This window comes from Diadema antillarum, unplaced genomic scaffold (assembly GCF_040938485.1).
Source record: "Diadema antillarum isolate AM-2024a unplaced genomic scaffold, OU_Dant_1.0 seq00000375_RagTag, whole genome shotgun sequence".
Lineage (NCBI taxonomy): Eukaryota > Metazoa > Echinodermata > Echinoidea > Diadematoida > Diadematidae > Diadema > Diadema antillarum.
Window position 1 is genome coordinate 805,959 of NW_027271374.1, and position 18,220 is coordinate 824,178.

Here is an 18,220-nt window from a genome sequence, read left to right on the forward strand (position 1 = left end):
ACTTGAATAAAATCACGACGACGATCCAACGAATCTAATGTTACTCCGCGCGGTGAGAGGAGCGGGCATAGCGGGCATTGCCCCCAGCCCTCTCTCCCGTCGGCACCCCGCATCATTCGCAGTGTTTAAATTCTCATCAGCTCGGTTTCGGGGCGCTGTTTACCCATCAATGACCGAGGGAGGGGTTTCTTCTATGAATCGCCGAGAAGGGACTCTTGTTTATAATAACACTGGCCACACGCCGCTGACAACTCTGACATTTCATTTAATCCACTAATGTATCAAATAAGTGGTTCAACTCAGGCCAGTCTGGGCACATGCCGAGAATTTCCTCGAGGTACCGTGGGATATAATGTAGGGAGCTGAGAAGAGTCATCGCCCGTGTATCCCCTTGTCGTAAATTTAGTGATCCGTGAAAGTTGAGGGTAGTTTTACTACCACTCTGAGTTTTAACAAAATCGTTGCGCAGCATCGCGTCATGTGTAGCTCATCTTACCATATGTGATCATGTGTGCGTTGTTTTGTTTTTGTTTTTTTTGTCCAAGGATGAAATAAAAAGTTGCATCTACTCATAGTAGGCCTTATCATACAATCCACCCAGTCTTAAAAGTTACCATAGCCTAGTAAATGACAGTAATTTTATTCAACAAAATACTGACAATATGTGATGCGTGGTGTCTCCGCTATTTACCAATGATTGTATTCTTTGGAAGGTTCGCTCGTGTGCTTAATTTTTGGATCGACGAGGAATGATAATTTTTGTCTTGCATAGTCGCGCAAAGAATTTAAGTCGATCTTAAATCTTAAGATCAGCTTAAAACTATGGTACGCTGTGTGCGTCTTCAATGATATTCTAACTTCGTTATGAATATAATTACTTAATTTGCTAAGATTTTTCATGCATGCATGCATGGATATACAACATAAAAAAATAAAAGCAGGGACCGAAGATATTAAAATTCTTTGCGGAACACCCCCCCCCAAAAAAAAAAGTTACGACGGTAAACAATTGCTCTTGTGGTCTCCTTGGATGCCTTGATGCCAAGGTCAAATGAGTTACATCTGTACAGAGGCACAAGCACCTGAACAGAGTTATGATGAAGTAACAATATAGGCAATCTATATCTTGCTTTCGACACATTTCAGTGGCTACAGACTATTGATAATGACACGTCTGGCTTTCCATACCTTCACAGGTTTTGCTGCTCCCGCCATTACCAGGAAGGTGAACGCTACCATGGTGACAACTACTACACCCACTCCCACACCAACCACCCAGGGAGTCCCTCTACCGCTCTCCGCGGCGGATCACCGCATTTGCGGGAATGACCTGAGAACCTTCTGCGAGCACGTGAGTGAATCATCTACGTTAGATGTGAAGTAATGTACAGGTGGCGTTCCATACCCAATTATCTTTGTCTAATGATATAAGGCCTAATTGCTTGACTTGGAACGTGAGGGTATGATGTGTAGACTTCTGTTCCAACTGACACCAAAATGTGTTGCTGTTGGAATCTTTTATGTCCAATGTCGCCTCTTTTTTTTTCTTCCTTGTTTCCCTGAGATGAACAGGGTTCCACAGAATGTCATTTTGTTGTGCTGTCTGCAAAAATTCAGCCAAGAAACCCAGCTCTTAGACGGAATTCGTGCATAAAATGACCTGAGTTCTGTTTCTTGTCTTGATCGTCAGCAATGATATTTACTGTTAAAGACCTCGCCATATTGTTTTGTCCTTCTTACATAGCGCATGTCCTAACATGCCTAAGGCAAAGGTTTCAATGCATGTATATTCTCGAGTGTAAGACTGAACCCTACCGCCGCCACCCCCCCCCCCGCCCCCCCCACCCCCCCCCCCAAAAAAAAAGAGAAAAAAAAATAGAGAAAAAAAATGCCGGGCTCAAAGAATAGTAAAAGCTCCTGGCAATGTATAGTCAAAGGAGTGATATCATTGTGAAACACCATGTGTCCACAGGACATCGATTTTACGCGTAGTTGTTACATTAATGGGCATTCATGCACATTAACCCCCTGAACTGACCTTGGAATGCAATTATCAAGACGACTAATGGATCAGCGAATATGTGCAGCCTAGGTTTTGCTCTTTGTTTTGAGAGGTCTTCTTTTTTTTCGGCTTTTCTTTTAATAAGATTCCATTTCAGCAGGCAGGGAGAAAATATAAAAAACATTTTGCTTTGCCTGTTTGATACATTACGAAGATGTTGTATTTTCTGTCCTCAGTTGATTTAATTTGCTGTGCTGTTATTGAATCATAAGCACTAGTGTTTTTCATCGAACGTTTTGCTGTTTGTTTGTTTGTTTTTTGTATATCATACTCTTATTAACGCTTTCCATACTGAATTCTGAAATCTCTATATTCTTGATACCCAGGCCACCAGATTTCCGTAAGGAGCGGGTTAAATTCGACTTGTTTTATTGGTTCAGAACTAACTGAGCTGACTACAATTATTATTGTTTTAAGATTAAGCGTATACACACGCACACACAATCTTATCATGATTGTTGGCATATTCTTATCGTTATAATATATTTAACATTTTGTAAATTGCATTGTCTTCCCCAGAACGAGGATATATCACTATCGGTCTATTTGACCGTTACAGCTGCCGTCATCGTGGTCTTAGCACTGGTGAGTATTTCTTCTTCTTTTTTTCGAGAGAACAATCTATAATAATTTTGACGTCAAACATTTGAACGCGATAGATAGGTTTGATAGTGCGGAATTCTACTCGCTTGAATTTTTTTTGAAAACATGACTCTTTCAAACATGTTCTTCTTGAATCTGCTGTTCAGGAAAAATAAAAGGACGATGTCATTTAAATCCTTCTTAAAATTTCAATACTTCTACAGTACTGTATTCTGAATTTCAAGTTTCTTTTTTCAACACAGATTTCATTCACTAAGTTCCGACCTTATCTTCAGTACTTACCTTACAAACCTCACTCAAATCTATCCTATATTCATCTCCATCTATGATAATTCATCCTAAATGACCGTTTTTGCTGGGCGTTTTTGAAAGTGGGGGGGGGGTCGATTTATTGTAATCAAATAGGTCTTTTTTTTTAATCAAATTTTCTGACTTCTATTCAGAGTGATATTCGCAATTGTCCATTATTTTGAAACTCATAATGTTCCATTTGCATTTTATTCTTGCTTGTCTAAATGTGGAAAAGAAAACACATCGTGTTATCAGGTTATGTCTAAAATATGTGGTGGGGGGATGAAAGAGCCTTAATGAGGACGCTTTCAAACTCCCCTGGGATTTTATCATCACCCAATTACGGGCAGTTATATTCTTTAGATTAATCATACCTAAGCCACTCTCGTCATAAAATACGACGCGGTGCGAAAATCCACTTTCACCGTTGATGTATATAGGCGGCGTTAATTAAAGCTCGCTCCGCGGTGGCTCTATCAACGAAAGCAAAAAAAAAAATTGTCGGGACAATGAGAATTTGTCTGACCTTCGTATGACCCTTGCACAAAAAGATATGGAAGCGAGATAGGACGATGTCAATTTCTTTTTTGTTTTAATCAAATTTGTAGACTTTAGATATGGAAAGGGAAAGTTCTCAATTCTCATGTCCGTTCTGTATGCTCAAGCAATGTCAAGGGAGATAAGTGTGTAGCTACTAGCAAAGAGAAACAAAAACTCGGTTGATTTACACCATTATAATAGCTAGCGTCAATGATTGATATAATGCGCAAATACGCAATCCAAAAAATGATCAGTTATCATTTAGTTAGACCTTTGGATGATTATTTTGTTTATTAAATATAAACATTCTCAATTTCTTCCATTACCGTCATAACTTATTCTCTAATGTCTCCTCATTCCATTTCCCATGTATTTTCTTTCCTACTTTTTCCTCTCTTTGTTTTCCTACATTTTCTCTCTCTTTTTTTTTTTTTTTTTGGGGGGGGGGGGGGGGGAGAGGGGGTAGGGAAGGGTGTTCCAAGGCAGCTAAACTGCTTCCGCCTTCCCGCCCCAGTTTCGACTCAGCCGCCATTATGAGCTCACTGATGGGAGAGCGACACCGAATCCCATCTTCCAATCAAGGGGCATTAGAGGCGAGACGGAGAAGAAGGGGGGCGGGAAAATATGCCACGGAGAGATCCGGCTGAAAATCAACTGTCGTCTGCGGACGATTGAATCCTCCAATTATGACGTAAATTAAAGACAAAAGAAGGGACAAGAAATCAACTTCGGAAGGCCCATTACTGTAGGTTTGGAAGCGAAGTATTATTTGGGGAGGATGGATCATAATAGAGGCGTCTTTCACATGCCATGGCCACAGGGCACAAAACTAATACAACCACCTCTCCCCAATTCTGATGCTGATTTCTTTTCAACATCTTTGACAAGGCTGACTGCAACAGTTGATAGTGAAGGATGAAGAAAAATATGCTGTGGCATTTTCAGAGCTTTGGGTAGGGTTTCTATTATTTTCTGAGGATTGGGACAGCCCATTTTTCATGATAAAGAGGGTTTAGAAGGCATGACATTTTACAATCACTGTAGAAGGCCTGAATAATGTTTTTCACGTTCGACAGTTTTGCAGTCACGGAATTTAAATACCCAAGTCACTTGTTGTTCCATGTTATATAACGCCAACATTTGTGAAGTCATAAGCGCCATTGACAAGATGCATCGGACTCTTGAACAAACTGGTGGTCTTAAAGATGTGCAAAGCTTTAAAAGCGTTACCTGAAACCTGCTAATTAGCATTCTTATAACAACGTTGTCTTTAATCTTCGTAGAACTATACTTTCAGCAACTTGTCGAATTCATTCAAATTCATGCTTCTTGCGACGAGCTCTTTTAATAAGAATTGATTGACAAATTGACCTTCATCGATGTAAATAAACACCGATTATTCAGTATTTGCAGTAACAGCCATGATAAAAATCATAGGCATGCATACACGCTTGGGATTCGAACCCATGACTTCCTGATATGCGTCACACCCACTGGACTGCGAGAGAGCTTCCACCCGATAGCCAGTAATGGATCTTATGCCGTTTGGCAGCGGGTACTGCATATTATTCAATATTGATTAATGAATCTTGCGTTGAGTTGCTTTTATTGTAACTGATTGACAAATTGCCCTTCGTCGATGTAAATAAACACTGATCACTCAGTGCTAGTAAGGGATGAGAACCAATTAATGCTTATCCCTTATGCAAAATGCTAACAAGTCATGACGAAATTCATTTTGGGTGATTATAAAATTCGTGCTCATCAAATAACACTAATGTTTGTGTCATCAAGTGTTGGATATCCTGTCCTGTATACAATTTTCACAGTCCTACAAATTCACATTAGCTGTCATTGTTATTGCTTTCTGTTGTCACGCCACCGTGTTCCGACTGTAAGACTCGACTATCTCATCATCCCTGTTAAAAAAGAAATAGCTCATAGGCCACGGTACCGTTCACGTCTCCCTAGAATAACAGAGCATTCCGTGACATTAGCTGGCTACATAGTCACGTGGCCCTTGTTTTATAGTCCTGATAAATTTCGCATTGACGCGTTTAAGAGGGGACTGAGTAAGATCAAGTGAGCTGATGTTCGTTGGCACCTCGTAAATGACGTTGATGGAGGGTTATTCTGGCGCGCATCCAAGAACAAAAAATGGCGCACATTACAAGTTGCTTTAAGCACATCGCAGAGTGCCAGCAGGGGATTAGGTGATCAGTTTCTCTTCGGGCATGTCGGGGTACCCATCCAAAAGGAGACATTACTCATCGAAAATCATAAGCTCCTGCTTTTCGATATCTTGGAACAACATCTCAGTTTTCATGAAACTTGATTATACCTTGCCTTCTTCTTGTTTTATTATAGGATATCGCCACTTTGCCATATTCCCAGTAAAAGATATCTTCCAATGTGTGGATCCGTGTGTGCCTCTGTGTGTGTGTGTGTGTGTGTGCGTGTGTGTGCGTGCCTGTGAGTGCGTGTGTGCGTGCCTGTGTGTGTGTGCGTGTGTGTGATTATGTTTATGATTATGATTGTGATTATGTGTGGAAAGGGGTCTTTTTTTTCGTGAACGTTCATCTTCATTTTGACTTGCTCCATAATCATTGACTGCCCATCTCACTGACATACCCTGAACGACCTCCGATTCATCATCGTCTTCTTTCCCTCCATTTCACGAGCGCGTTTCCACTTCGCTGAAGACGCAAATTTCAGTCCAGGAAGTGCGGAATGATGGAAAGTCGTTTCGATGTAATTTACTGATATCATCCGCTTTCCACAGACAGATTTGAAGGGAAGGCATTGAAACATGATGTGACTGACTCGTATCATCACCAGCCACTGCTTTTCAAGGCGTAATCATTGTCTTGTCTCTGTGATTCTGGCTCACCAGTGGTTGAAACAAGCTAAGGCTTACCCCCAAGCAAGCATCTAAGGGCTACGTTGGCCAATCTGAAAGCAATATGCAACATCGCGACGGAAGAGCACCAGATAACGTACGTAAACAAACAAATAACACAGAAAAAAGGGGGAAATTGCCGAAGCCTGCCAAGGGAATTGCCAGACGATTTAGAGCAATCAGACGAGAATGATTATACCCAAGGCTGAGTCTGTGTCTTTTGCAAAACGACGTCGGCGCTTCGTGTTTTTGTCGATCTCATCCCATCTCGAATCGCTCTCGGCTGGAGTCCCCATGGCCCTCGGGTTGGGCCCCACTGTGGGGCAGAGGAAATCCAGACGATTCTGCGTTTCGTCCCGTGAGATTACTCTACTGCGCGCTCAGACTCCCGACGGATTGGCGGGGACGAGTGTAAAGCCAGTAGACCGTTCCGTAAACAAACACCGGGAGAGCCGCCGCCGACATCGTGGCTGCCAACAATGTTTCAATTTGAGATGGACACTTTTGTTTTCTATTACCCTGAAGACGGCTTCGTTAATGTTAATTTTCAGCAATGATTGCGCTCACGTTCAGTAATAGATGCAACAATTAGCCCTACCCCCCCCCCAAAAAAAAAACAACAACAACAACAACAACAACACAAAACAAAAACTGCACATACTTGAATATCATTTTTTTTTCATACAGAACTGTAGTATTTGAACAGGCATCTCTCGAATGTTAGGATGGTAAGTCATGATGGTGCTTGTATACAAAATACAGTACCACATGATCATGACGCACATTTAGTTCACTGTCAAGTCAAAATTAACTAGGGCATATTAATCGATTTAGTATGAATCAATCAACTTTCACCTAAATAATTTAGGAAAGTTTGGACACTTCTTTCAACGAGACTAACCCGTTACGTTGTGCGTGCTGGAATGATTCGTGCTAGGGGCTCATTTGTGTTAAGCCCGGTATGTTTTCAAAGTCCACATGGTTTCTTTGGCTCACTGTCTATGGGCGGAGGAGCCACTTACATACCTGGAGTTATGTCAATATTGACAAACTCGTCCTCGCCGTTTTCACTTACCTTTTAACTTTCGCCAATTTCCCTCCCTTCCTCTTCCCATGTTGCTCTTCTGCTAATTGTTCGAATGTTTCCTTGTGCTTTGTGTCGTTATTTCGGCATTGTCCTCCGTGTTTCGTCAAGCTTGTACGCTAATCATCGGTAGTTTGCTCACCCTGTTATGCTTACAAGAGGTTGAGTGGATTTGCAGAAGGCATTTCCACGAGGGGGATGCGGCCAACTCCACGTTTCGATGGCACCCACACTGATTACATCTAGCCATACTGATCGCATGAATGCACTCTCCTCACAGGGGTTAGCGGAGTGTAAGAAAGTAAACAGTGTAAACATATTGTAACATAGCGAGGACACTGTCAGTTGTAAATGTTAACGCTCTTACACTATAATGTACACCGTGACGATGTCTAGTCTCTAAATGTCAGTAGCCGTGAATACAATGATGTAGGCCTACACTGCGGTATAAAAAGCCTGTGGCCATGGTTTGCTTCTCAGTGTTGTTGTTGTTGTTGTTTTTTAAATCGTGTAAACAGTTTAGAAAAATAATTTACCCACTCAGCACCACCTCCCCAAAAAGCTGCTGATTATACGTACAATATACGTCGATGGTACATTACATAATACATAATCATACTGGTGGATGGAGCAATTGCAGGTACATCGAAATACTACTTAAGATGGATAAAAGAGCTTAGTTAACCCGTTCCTGACATTCCCTATAACATAGGCCTACTTTACTTAGGGTCATGACCCATGCAGGTTACCATAGATGATGGGTTAATCATCCGTCTTTATCTTAACCAAGACTATGACATGTTGCCGTAGTAGATATATTGTTGAATAACAAAAATTAATGTTTAGTGCTTACTGTCTTAATTGCAGAACAAAAATCAGTTATGGATAATGATTGTATCATGAAATGAAGAGTTTGTTCACAAAAAGGGTTAAGCATCATTTTCAAACATTTTATTTTTAAAATTTTAAAGTCTATCATATATAAGATAGAGCAAATTAAAACGTTTCCATTGATACTTCACAAGTTGCTTAACAGCTATATTCTTGAAGAAATGATGAAAATATCTCATGAATTATTATAGGCCTATTATTTTCTTCTTTTTTTGCATATTTAATCGCAAACATCTCAAATTGACAGGAATGGAATTAGCTTGTTTTGCAATCAAACTCATCAAATACAAAGCCCTTCAAGTGCACGTACAAGTACATTTTACGATAATATCATCGTAAGATGAGAGAACAGGTAGGCCTACACCAAAGAGAGCAGGTCCCTGTTCGTGCGCGCTCCTGACAAACATTTTCGGACTCGTTGCCAGTAATGGTGTCTATACATAGCGACTTCACGAAATAGCTGCTTCAGGGTCACGTGCCAGATCTGATAGCAAAGTGTGGAAAGGCAGATTCTATTCTTATCCCTCTCTCCCGCTGTTGCCACCAACAAAAATATTGTCCAGCCTTTCCAAGGGCGCCCTAAAGCTGGACTAAGCAAATCGCGACGGAACGAGTGCGTGGCGACATGGCGGGATTCTACTCTGTGCTTACTGGTAATCTCTCGGTTCAGGGCCTGTCCGTATTGGCCAATTAATAATGACCTTATAGTTCAATACAACCTTATTTGCCTGCTAGGAAACAAATCGCGGAATTTTTACCGACTAAATACCCTTGCACGCACGCACATACCCATTCAATCCCTTCTCCTTGTCGTCACACACACACACACACACACACACACTTACAAAACACACACACACACAAATACACACACACACACACACTTACAAAACACACACACACAAATACACACACACACACACACACACACACATACACACACACATATATGAGCGTACAAATACAGATAGGCCTATAAGTAATTACATAATGTATGCGTACTTATGTGTAGGCGTGTGTATGTATGTATGTATGTATGCATTGTGTATATCATAATGGTATCCCTAACTGGAGATTTTCAAATTATAATTAGTATAGAAGGGACTTGAAAAGCCATTATCCTCTTATCCAATATAAGGTTAGGGTATTGCATCAGGATTTCGTGTAAAGAGAAATTAATATTGTAAAATTGGTAATATCCGCAAATATTTAGTTTGACACTGAATGCGATACTGAATACATGTATAGGACGTATTGCAAAGCTATAGGATACCACCTCTGAAGTGCTATTGCTCTGATTAAAGTTTCTTCCCTGACAATTGTTTTAGATAGATTGCCTATGGTATTGGATGTTTGTCTTTGTGGATGGCGCACATATTCTTTTTATTTATTCATTGACTGTTTTGTTTTGATGATAGACTAAGATGTCAACAGAGCAGAGTGTCCGTATATCCAGCAAACAATGATAAACGAATTATGAATTCGCCAAAACAGGTTCCATCAAGATTATAATAATTCGGCACCAAAGTAATCTATGTTGAGACGTGACTGTCTAAACAAAGGGGAGATAAAAACAGAAAAAACACACCCCAAAACAAGATAATAAAGAGACGATTTAAAATGTTTATCTCTTCTTCTTTTTAATCGTCAGAGTACGTACAATCATAACATTATTTTGAAGTAATATGTCAAGGGAAGTCATATATTTCCTTCAATTTTTTTTTCTTTGAATGGGGATAAAGTCAGAAATCGTACTTAAGCTCTTTCAATGAGTTCCATTCTAGATACAGTGAGGAAAATTGCTGATGGTGTATTTGTCACTGTTTGTCGAGGGTTGCATGACATTACGCATCTTACTATGTCGACTGTCATGGCGGACTGTCGTTTGCAATATATAGAGCCAGCCAGTCATTTTTCTCTTACATTATTCGTCTTGGCTATCGCGTCGGTGATAATACACAATCACGTCATGCTTCGGCGCAGCGCTCGGCTAGGCGAGACGCGCCCTGGTATTCTTGGCCAATCGCCGCTGGATGTAAACCATGCATGACTATACCCACACATTGGTACGAAAATTAATCTCGCACGACGAATCAGCCGCTGACTGGTACACATAAATCAAGCCTTCATACTCTTGACTTATGTGTGGCCATTTATACACGCAAAGGAGACTTCGCAGAGAGTCAGTCCAACCGAGCCAATCCGAGCGATGACATTTAAAACAAGACTGTAATAGGCCTCAATGCTTATTGAAAAGAACCGCGACTGCATTTATATATACATTGGCTGACTAGCTCTACCCCTCATAAAAACGAGCACGTCGGACTATTAAAGTGGAATCTTTGCTCGACATGGACCAAATATTGTCATTCGCGTTCAACTGTTGGACAATGTCGTTATGGATGTAGGGTATACACTAATGCTTGAATCCTAATTAGCTCAAAACCAATAGACATCTTGCCCAGACACGCTTCTTTGAACGCATCCCTGGTGTTCCGGCTTTCTCGATTTCTTTACGACAGTAAGCCGGCTCTAGGGCAGTACAGATGTCGACTATTTGGCCAGACATTAGTGTGTATAACATGCTTCTTTTCCTACCTGGAAACAGAGTCGGGTTTCGATTGCTATAATACACTCACTGTCACAGTCTATTGGACTCGGTTTTTCTCTCATTTCCTCTGCTTCTCTCCTCTCCTCCTGTCTCACCTTTCCTTCCTTATCGGATCCTTTGCCTTCCTTTGTACCTCCCTAATGCCGGAATCACACTCCCCGAAATTGAGCAAAGATGGACACTCGATAAAGGAAATGTTCAAATTCGCCTCTGATCGTATTAACTTCCCGTCTTTCGTGAGGGCTTCTTAAACCATTGTGAGACCGCCGATGGCCACTTCGTGAGAGGCGGCAAAATCTCTGGCAAGCCAAAAAGTAGCCCTACGATCTTGCAAGGGTTCATTTCATGATAAAAATTCACATCTTCGTGTAGCCTTCGGGTATTATTCGGGTGTCATCGTGTAACCTTCTGTAGGCATCGTATTTGCTTCGGCTCTTCATCGGCTTTTGAACAAGTTCAAGGTCAACTTCGTCCAAAATTTCACATTCGTTTGGCCATCTTGTGTCAACTTCGGGACAGTTCGAATCCACCTCAGTGCTTACGTCCTTGAACAAGATGTTTTTACCCACAATGTCCCTGACGACCCAGGTATACAAATGGGTACATGACAGCGCTTGGGTAATTATAATGGCAGGGCCCTGTGGTAGATCAGTGACAACACTGAAGAGGCTATCCTGGATTTAAAAAAAAAAGACCGTTATTATTATTATTATCATTATTATCCCGTAGGCCCTAAACTTGGTTCACATGGATTCTGCAGTCCAGATGGTTTTGACCAGGATTTAGCATCAATGTAATCACTTTGTGATTGTTAAGTAAATTGACTCTCATTTCCAAGGTGTGCCAGCAGGCAAAATATTGAGCCTGTAAATAGAACTAAATTTATATCCATTTACAGATTACCTTGTCCCAGAGTGGTAAGTCGAGGCTGCCAAGCTAGGCTATATAGGGCGTTGTCTGTTGATTTCGTGCTAAAACTATGTGTATGTTCTGTGTTCTCCCTGAACAGATCCACTTCCTGATGGCGCTGGCTGCCAACCACACCTACATCCGGATATTCCACAAGGACTTGCCGAGCAAGACTAAATATGGCGGCAACGACTACATCGGACACCGCTACAGCGACGCCGGGATACCGCTGCAGGAGCCGCTGAACGTGCAAGACGAGAACACGCATTTCTGAGAGGGAGACATAAAATCTTCTTCCTCATTTTTTCCTTTTTGACTATTTTCCGCTGGTACCAAGGCGCCTTGCCGAATCGAGGTCTTCATTTTGTCTTTTTTGAAGGAGAAAAGATCGAGTGTGACGTCATATTGTTAAGTTTTTGAAATCTGAAGACAGACCCGGCCTTCTGTTTTTTGAGGAATTCTGTTGCCGGCCACGAGGTCAGTCGACTTGGTCAGTTGGTCAAGCAACGGGGTGAGTGCTGAAGAAATGCTTGGCATTGAAACACACAGGGTTCTTTTGGTCTTTTCACAGCATGAACACCGCTTTGTTGACACGTTTATGTTCTAAAACAGAGTGGGATGCAGTTTGGACAGATAGCAGACTGTTGGTCTGTTTCGCCAAAATTCATACGGTAATATGAGAAGACAAACACGAAAATGGAAGGATATTCAGGAGATAAAAGTACATCGCTGTGGCCTCCGTTTGGCAAACTGCAGGATATTAAGGCTGAAACGATATGGGAAAATGAAATATTTACATTCTCGCAAAATTCATAGTTCGAAATGCCTGGGTATAAAAGAAAAAAAAAATGCTATAGATGGAACTAAAGAGCAGATGAAAAAGAGAACATTCATTATTCACTGTCATGATAACAATTTTAGCTAAGCAGGGGTTACTGTACACACCGTTAAAATTTTTGGTGCTCATCAAAAACATAAGGTGCCTTTCCGCCATTTATAAGACTCATATAGCCACGATAGCGGTGAATGTATGTACCGCACTCTTTCCTACGAACGGGACTGTACTACATATTGATATTAATCAGAGTGGTCATGAAATGTAATATCAAAAACAAGCATACCTATACGCCTTGAATGAAAGTACGTATTGGATTTTTAAAGCTATTTTAATCCTCTGTGACTGTATGTGCAAAATTGAGGTAATTTTTACCAATCATGAACCAAAATAGCTGGTTTTTTTTTTTGGAATTTAAAACAAGTAAAGGCTTGATTTGAAAGGACAGAAAAACATATAGCACAAACACAAAATACCTCATAGCGGGATGTCTAGATATTTTTTACGATCACCTTTCCCCACCCCTATTCAACACGAATGGCAGAATGATAAAAAAAGAAAACAACTCTGAAATATTTTTACCATACAGAAGTGTGCCATCAATATCGCAAGAACTTCTTTGATTTGATGCAGAGTGCGAGATTGAAAAGTAAAAAGTGCATTGGAACTCTGTCGTCGAGGAATTGAACAAAAGAAAAAGTTCACTTAGATGTACGTTATGAATGAAAAATATGGCTAATGGAGTGATCATCTTGTCAAATACTTGACATTATTGGTGTTTGAAATGTGCTGTCAGGCCTTGCTTGGTGTTACGATCGCAAAGTGCAATCCGCAGGAATTCTTATACAAATTGCGCCGGGGACCTCTGTCGAATGACAAGTACCTGAACTGTATATCTTGGTCGTTAGCAGAGAACTAAATGAAGTTAGTGACTTCTTCGTGTGGTGGAATTGTGAAGATCAGTAGCTGGCTGTACAAACTTTTCATGTTTGACATTTTCCGTCAGTCAGGGTAATTACAATGTAAGCAGTTGTGTAGTTGTACACTCTTTAAGATAGTAAATAGTTTGTTGAACTCTTTGATGACTTTGGATACATAATGCACAGCTTGAATATGAATATCTGTAGAGAATTTAGACTAGCGATGTCAAAGTGTATGTAAATAAACTTGTAATACTATCATATAGAAATGGTGTTATTTATTGTAGCTAGAAGAGTGTATTACGCTACGGAGTGCAAACTGGTGAAGAAGCGGGAGCGGAGTGCGCGCGCATACCAATGGCGTCGTCTGACCCACAAAATACACAGTCATATCGGCAGCAGTCCGTTAGCGGTATATTTAGGCTGAACAATCATCGGTTGTCCTGCCGAGTATTTAGTGAACATACATGACCATTGTAGTTCTTTGAATGTCAAAGATGATGGAAAACAAAAGCTCAGTCACGAATGTAAAAATCAAAAATGATTTCATTGTGATTCTTGATGTGACACGATATTGTACTTAAGAGGAAATTTTGGCACTGTGAGCTAGGCAGCGTTCCGGTTTAGGATAAACGGATGCGCCGCTAGATAGTTTACTTTCGAAACCACAAAGATCTAGACGCCCAGTTCATAATCCACCACATTAAAAGAGTATAACTTACACTCTGCTATTTCAGGGTGTTATGGACATTTTTCGAGATCAGGGATGATTTCCAAGCAAAGGGTGTGGATTCTTTGTGTAGTACAAGGGGAACATGGTATTAAAAATGTAACACAAGCCTAATGACGTCTATGGCGCTTGGGGCGCTGTGGCATAATACTAGTAGTGGATAAGACCCCCGACTCCGTATGGGAGGACCCGAGTTCGATTCCCGCCCAGTGCTTACGTCCTTGGTCAAGATGTTTTTACCCACAATGTCCCTCTCGACTCAGGTGTATAAATGGGTCCCTGGGTAATAATAACGGCTGTCCTTCAGTGGCAACACTGAAGAGGCTATACCCTGGATAAAGAAGACCTTATTATTGATATTATGGCAGGGTACGTTTACAATGGCAAAGCGAATAAGTAACCACCAATAGGTATGGAACAAATTGTTTGCCAAGGGGTAATGCCTGAATGTTAATCTGTGCATTAAAATGTGAGTAGCCATTAACTTGCGCGCGCACTTTTACTTCGCGCCCGGTTACCTGAGGTGGTCCATTTTGTGACGTAATCGACTCAGAAACGTTGAACATACAAAGTAAGCTTGTAAAATTCTTTCGATGCATTTTTTTTTCTATGTGCAAACTTAAAGTATCAGCATAATTAAGGAAAATTATCAGCATTGTAAATACACGTGTGTATACTGTCTCATGTCGATATGCTGGCCATAGGTGAGAACATTCATGCCACATTGTGATTTTTATTTTTATTTGGAAAGAAGCTCAGAGTGTGATACGTATATGTTATAACTATAAAAGGAAGCTAAGAGTATACTTTACATGCAAATGTTACAACTACTGCAGCAAGCAGTTGCTACAGATAGAGCTATACTGCCTAATGCCGGCGTCACGCTGTCCCGAAAGCGAGCAAAGATTGACATATTGATATCACGATGAAGGAAACGTTCGAATTCGACTGTGATCGTATGAACACCGGGCCCGGACAGCGGGTCATTCTTGAGGGCATCTTAAGCCATCGTATGACCGCCGATGGAGTTTCTCAGGCTCCAGCAACAATTTCGTGAGAGGTGACAAAATCTTCGTGTAGTAGTAGCCGGCGTGTTTCCTTCGTGTGTCCTTCCGGGAAGCTTGTTTCGTGTAGCCTTCGTGTGTGGTTCGGGTGCCTTCGTGTGTGGTTCGGATGCCATCGTGTGACCTTCTGAAGGCATCGTACTTGCTTCGGCTGTTGGATTAGCTTTCGACCAAGTTCGGGGCCAAATTCGCACGAAATTGAAAATTCCATTCTCATATTGCCATCTTGTGTCAATTTTGGGACAGTGTGAAGCCACTGAAACGGAACACAGAGAAAACACAGCGGTACCTTACAGTGAAAAGTTTGTCAATTTCAAAATACATGTACTTGTATTCACCACTCTTATACGTTGATCGTTTACCCAGTCACACACACGCACATTGCGACCACAGATACAATCACACGTCTTCACACCCTCCTACGATGCATGGATAGTAAATGTACTTTCATAACACACATGGGATATCGATACTTGCGCTCTTAGCGGTAGTAATAGCGAGCTTTACATCGGCGACGCGAACGCTGAGACAACGCCTCCTCCCAGGTTTAGACGATGAACACGGCGGTCTTGGGTACTATGCTGAACACCATTTCCTTGTCTAATGGCTTTCGCGTTGCAAATCTACAGCTCGCTAATAAGTCGGTGACACTGAACAATCCCATATTATGTTACCATACACACACATACACTGTTTAAACATCGCGGAAACTGCGTTTTGTTCCATATGGCAACTAAATTGTGCTGCCTGTGAGAAAGTTGATGTCTTGGGACTTCAGATGAGTTGGTGACCAACCATCGTATGTTTAGCTCTTTGCAGTCAGTTTACATCTACATTTTGAAAACGTGCGTGCTTTTGTCTTGCTTATCATACTATGCACCGTTCTGTCTGTATTACCGTGTGTGCTGAATTTTACAAAACAAAACGAAACAAACACGTATTATATTTGAGAGTTGTGAAATGTGATCTCTTTTTTCCACGTGTACTTATGTGAATAGTGATGACATTCGAAGTGGCGTGTAATTCGTCAATGGTAACATACATTTTGATTATGTTCTGTTGCATCGCTGGCAACTAAAGATTTGAATATCTACCTATATTATGTGGGCTCATCATGCGTGGTATCTTGATTAACATTACGTCACACTGACACAATGTTAACCGAGGCTGCAGTGAGCTGTGATTATGAATTATATTTCTTCCTTTAAGCTCCATGTGATTATAAGTAAGATGTAAAAGCGCTTTTGGTTGCCTCAAAGCACATTCACACTACGACTTTTTTCTTTCATTTCTACAAAGTGAATCAGTGTATGATATTGTTATGCGCTCTTTGTACATAAAAGGTGTGCATTTTCTCCAAATCCAGGTGCTTTATCAAAATACAGTTGATGTCTTTTTTCCGTTACGTAAACGCTTGTCTGTAATGGTGTTTTATTGTTGACCACGTTCATATTCGTGAAGAGTTAGTATGAGTGAGTCCATGTGAGGTTTACCAGACTTGTGATTTGATTTTCTATCGATTTGTTACAATTTCAATTGGCCATTAAGCTAAGCGTTCTTATAATGAAGCTTGAAAATCATACAAACTCACGCACAAAACAAAGTAACTATATTGTATCTCAACTGCGCAAGACTTGTGAGTTGATAAAAATAGGATAGAGTAACAAAGTCATCGGTTGCATAGTTGAACGAACTGACATGCAATCGTAACAATGAGTTCACCAAGACGTCATTTTACCCTCAATGAAAAACTACAATGTAAACACCTATAGTATAGCGTTGTTGCCAAATCAAATTTTAACAAGTGCGCTAAACCGAACTTAAAATCAACATATTCACACAAATTATTTCCATAACGCTTGTTTGTTCCGATCAAAGACATCGTTTGATATTACCATTGACGGGAGAATTTAAGGCTGTCAAAGCTCGTAGCTTTATCACCGCTTGTACAGAAAATTCTTTTATAGTGACACCGTATCTTTCTTACTTTTTAGACTGATGCGTTTTTACTGAAATTTATATTTTCATTCTATGCAATTATGCACACTGCGAAATGTTTACTGTCAATTTTGTCAATAGACAAAGCGAAATTACAACTCTGCTTAATACTTAGAGACTAAGCTCACGTGTGATATTCATGACAGATTCCCTCGGTTGTCTAGACTTAATGAAAATGGGGATAATGTCGTATATTAAAAAAAATAATATTAGATTCTTTTTTCCCAATTTGACGTTTGAGTTTAAATGTATTGGTGGAGAACAGATAGATTATGTCTTCGTTGCTTGCAAAGGATAAGTATCCAAAAAGGATTGCATACAATCGTGTGTTAAGCTGAAATGACCCCCACCTTACAATAACGGTGCCAGTCCTGCTTTTTGTTTTTGTTTTTAGTTAACCATGAGGGCTAATGAAATCAGATAAATAGTAACCGAACAAATATATCAGCGTCCTCCAAATCAAAACTATTTGTAGTATTCATCATCACTCCCTTCCACTCCCCTAGAAAAAGTGATAGTCATTGGGTGATGCGCCATGATTCCCTTGCAATACACTCAAAGAAAAATAGGTTTAACTTTGCACATTTACCAGTGTCACACTAGGGGCACCTTTACGGGTGCAACTTTGCACCTTTCTGGTCTGAAAGGTGCAAAATTGCTACCCATAAAGATGCTCCCTGTAGCCCAGTGTTACATCGGTTTGCACCTTTAAAGGTGCAAAGTTGAACTTATTGTTCATAGTGTGTACGAGCGTAGAGAGACATCGTGTATTGATGTCGATGA

The 18,220-nt window shown here is 40.7% G+C and overlaps 1 protein-coding gene across 1 annotated transcript in view; it reads left to right on the forward strand.

Annotated features, from left to right (window-relative positions):
* LOC139731480 (neuronal membrane glycoprotein M6-a-like) overlaps positions 1-17,836 on the forward strand; it is a 129,254-nt gene extending 111,418 nt beyond the window's left edge. Inside the window, exons 5-7 of the mRNA XM_071642364.1 lie at positions 1,197-1,351; positions 2,582-2,647; positions 11,991-17,836. Of these exons, the coding sequence (XP_071498465.1) occupies positions 1,197-1,351; positions 2,582-2,647; positions 11,991-12,164 (395 nt within the window). The 3' untranslated portion in view covers positions 12,165-17,836. The remainder of the gene's footprint in view (positions 1-1,196; positions 1,352-2,581; positions 2,648-11,990) is intronic.
* Positions 17,837-18,220: the final 384 nt, after the last annotated feature.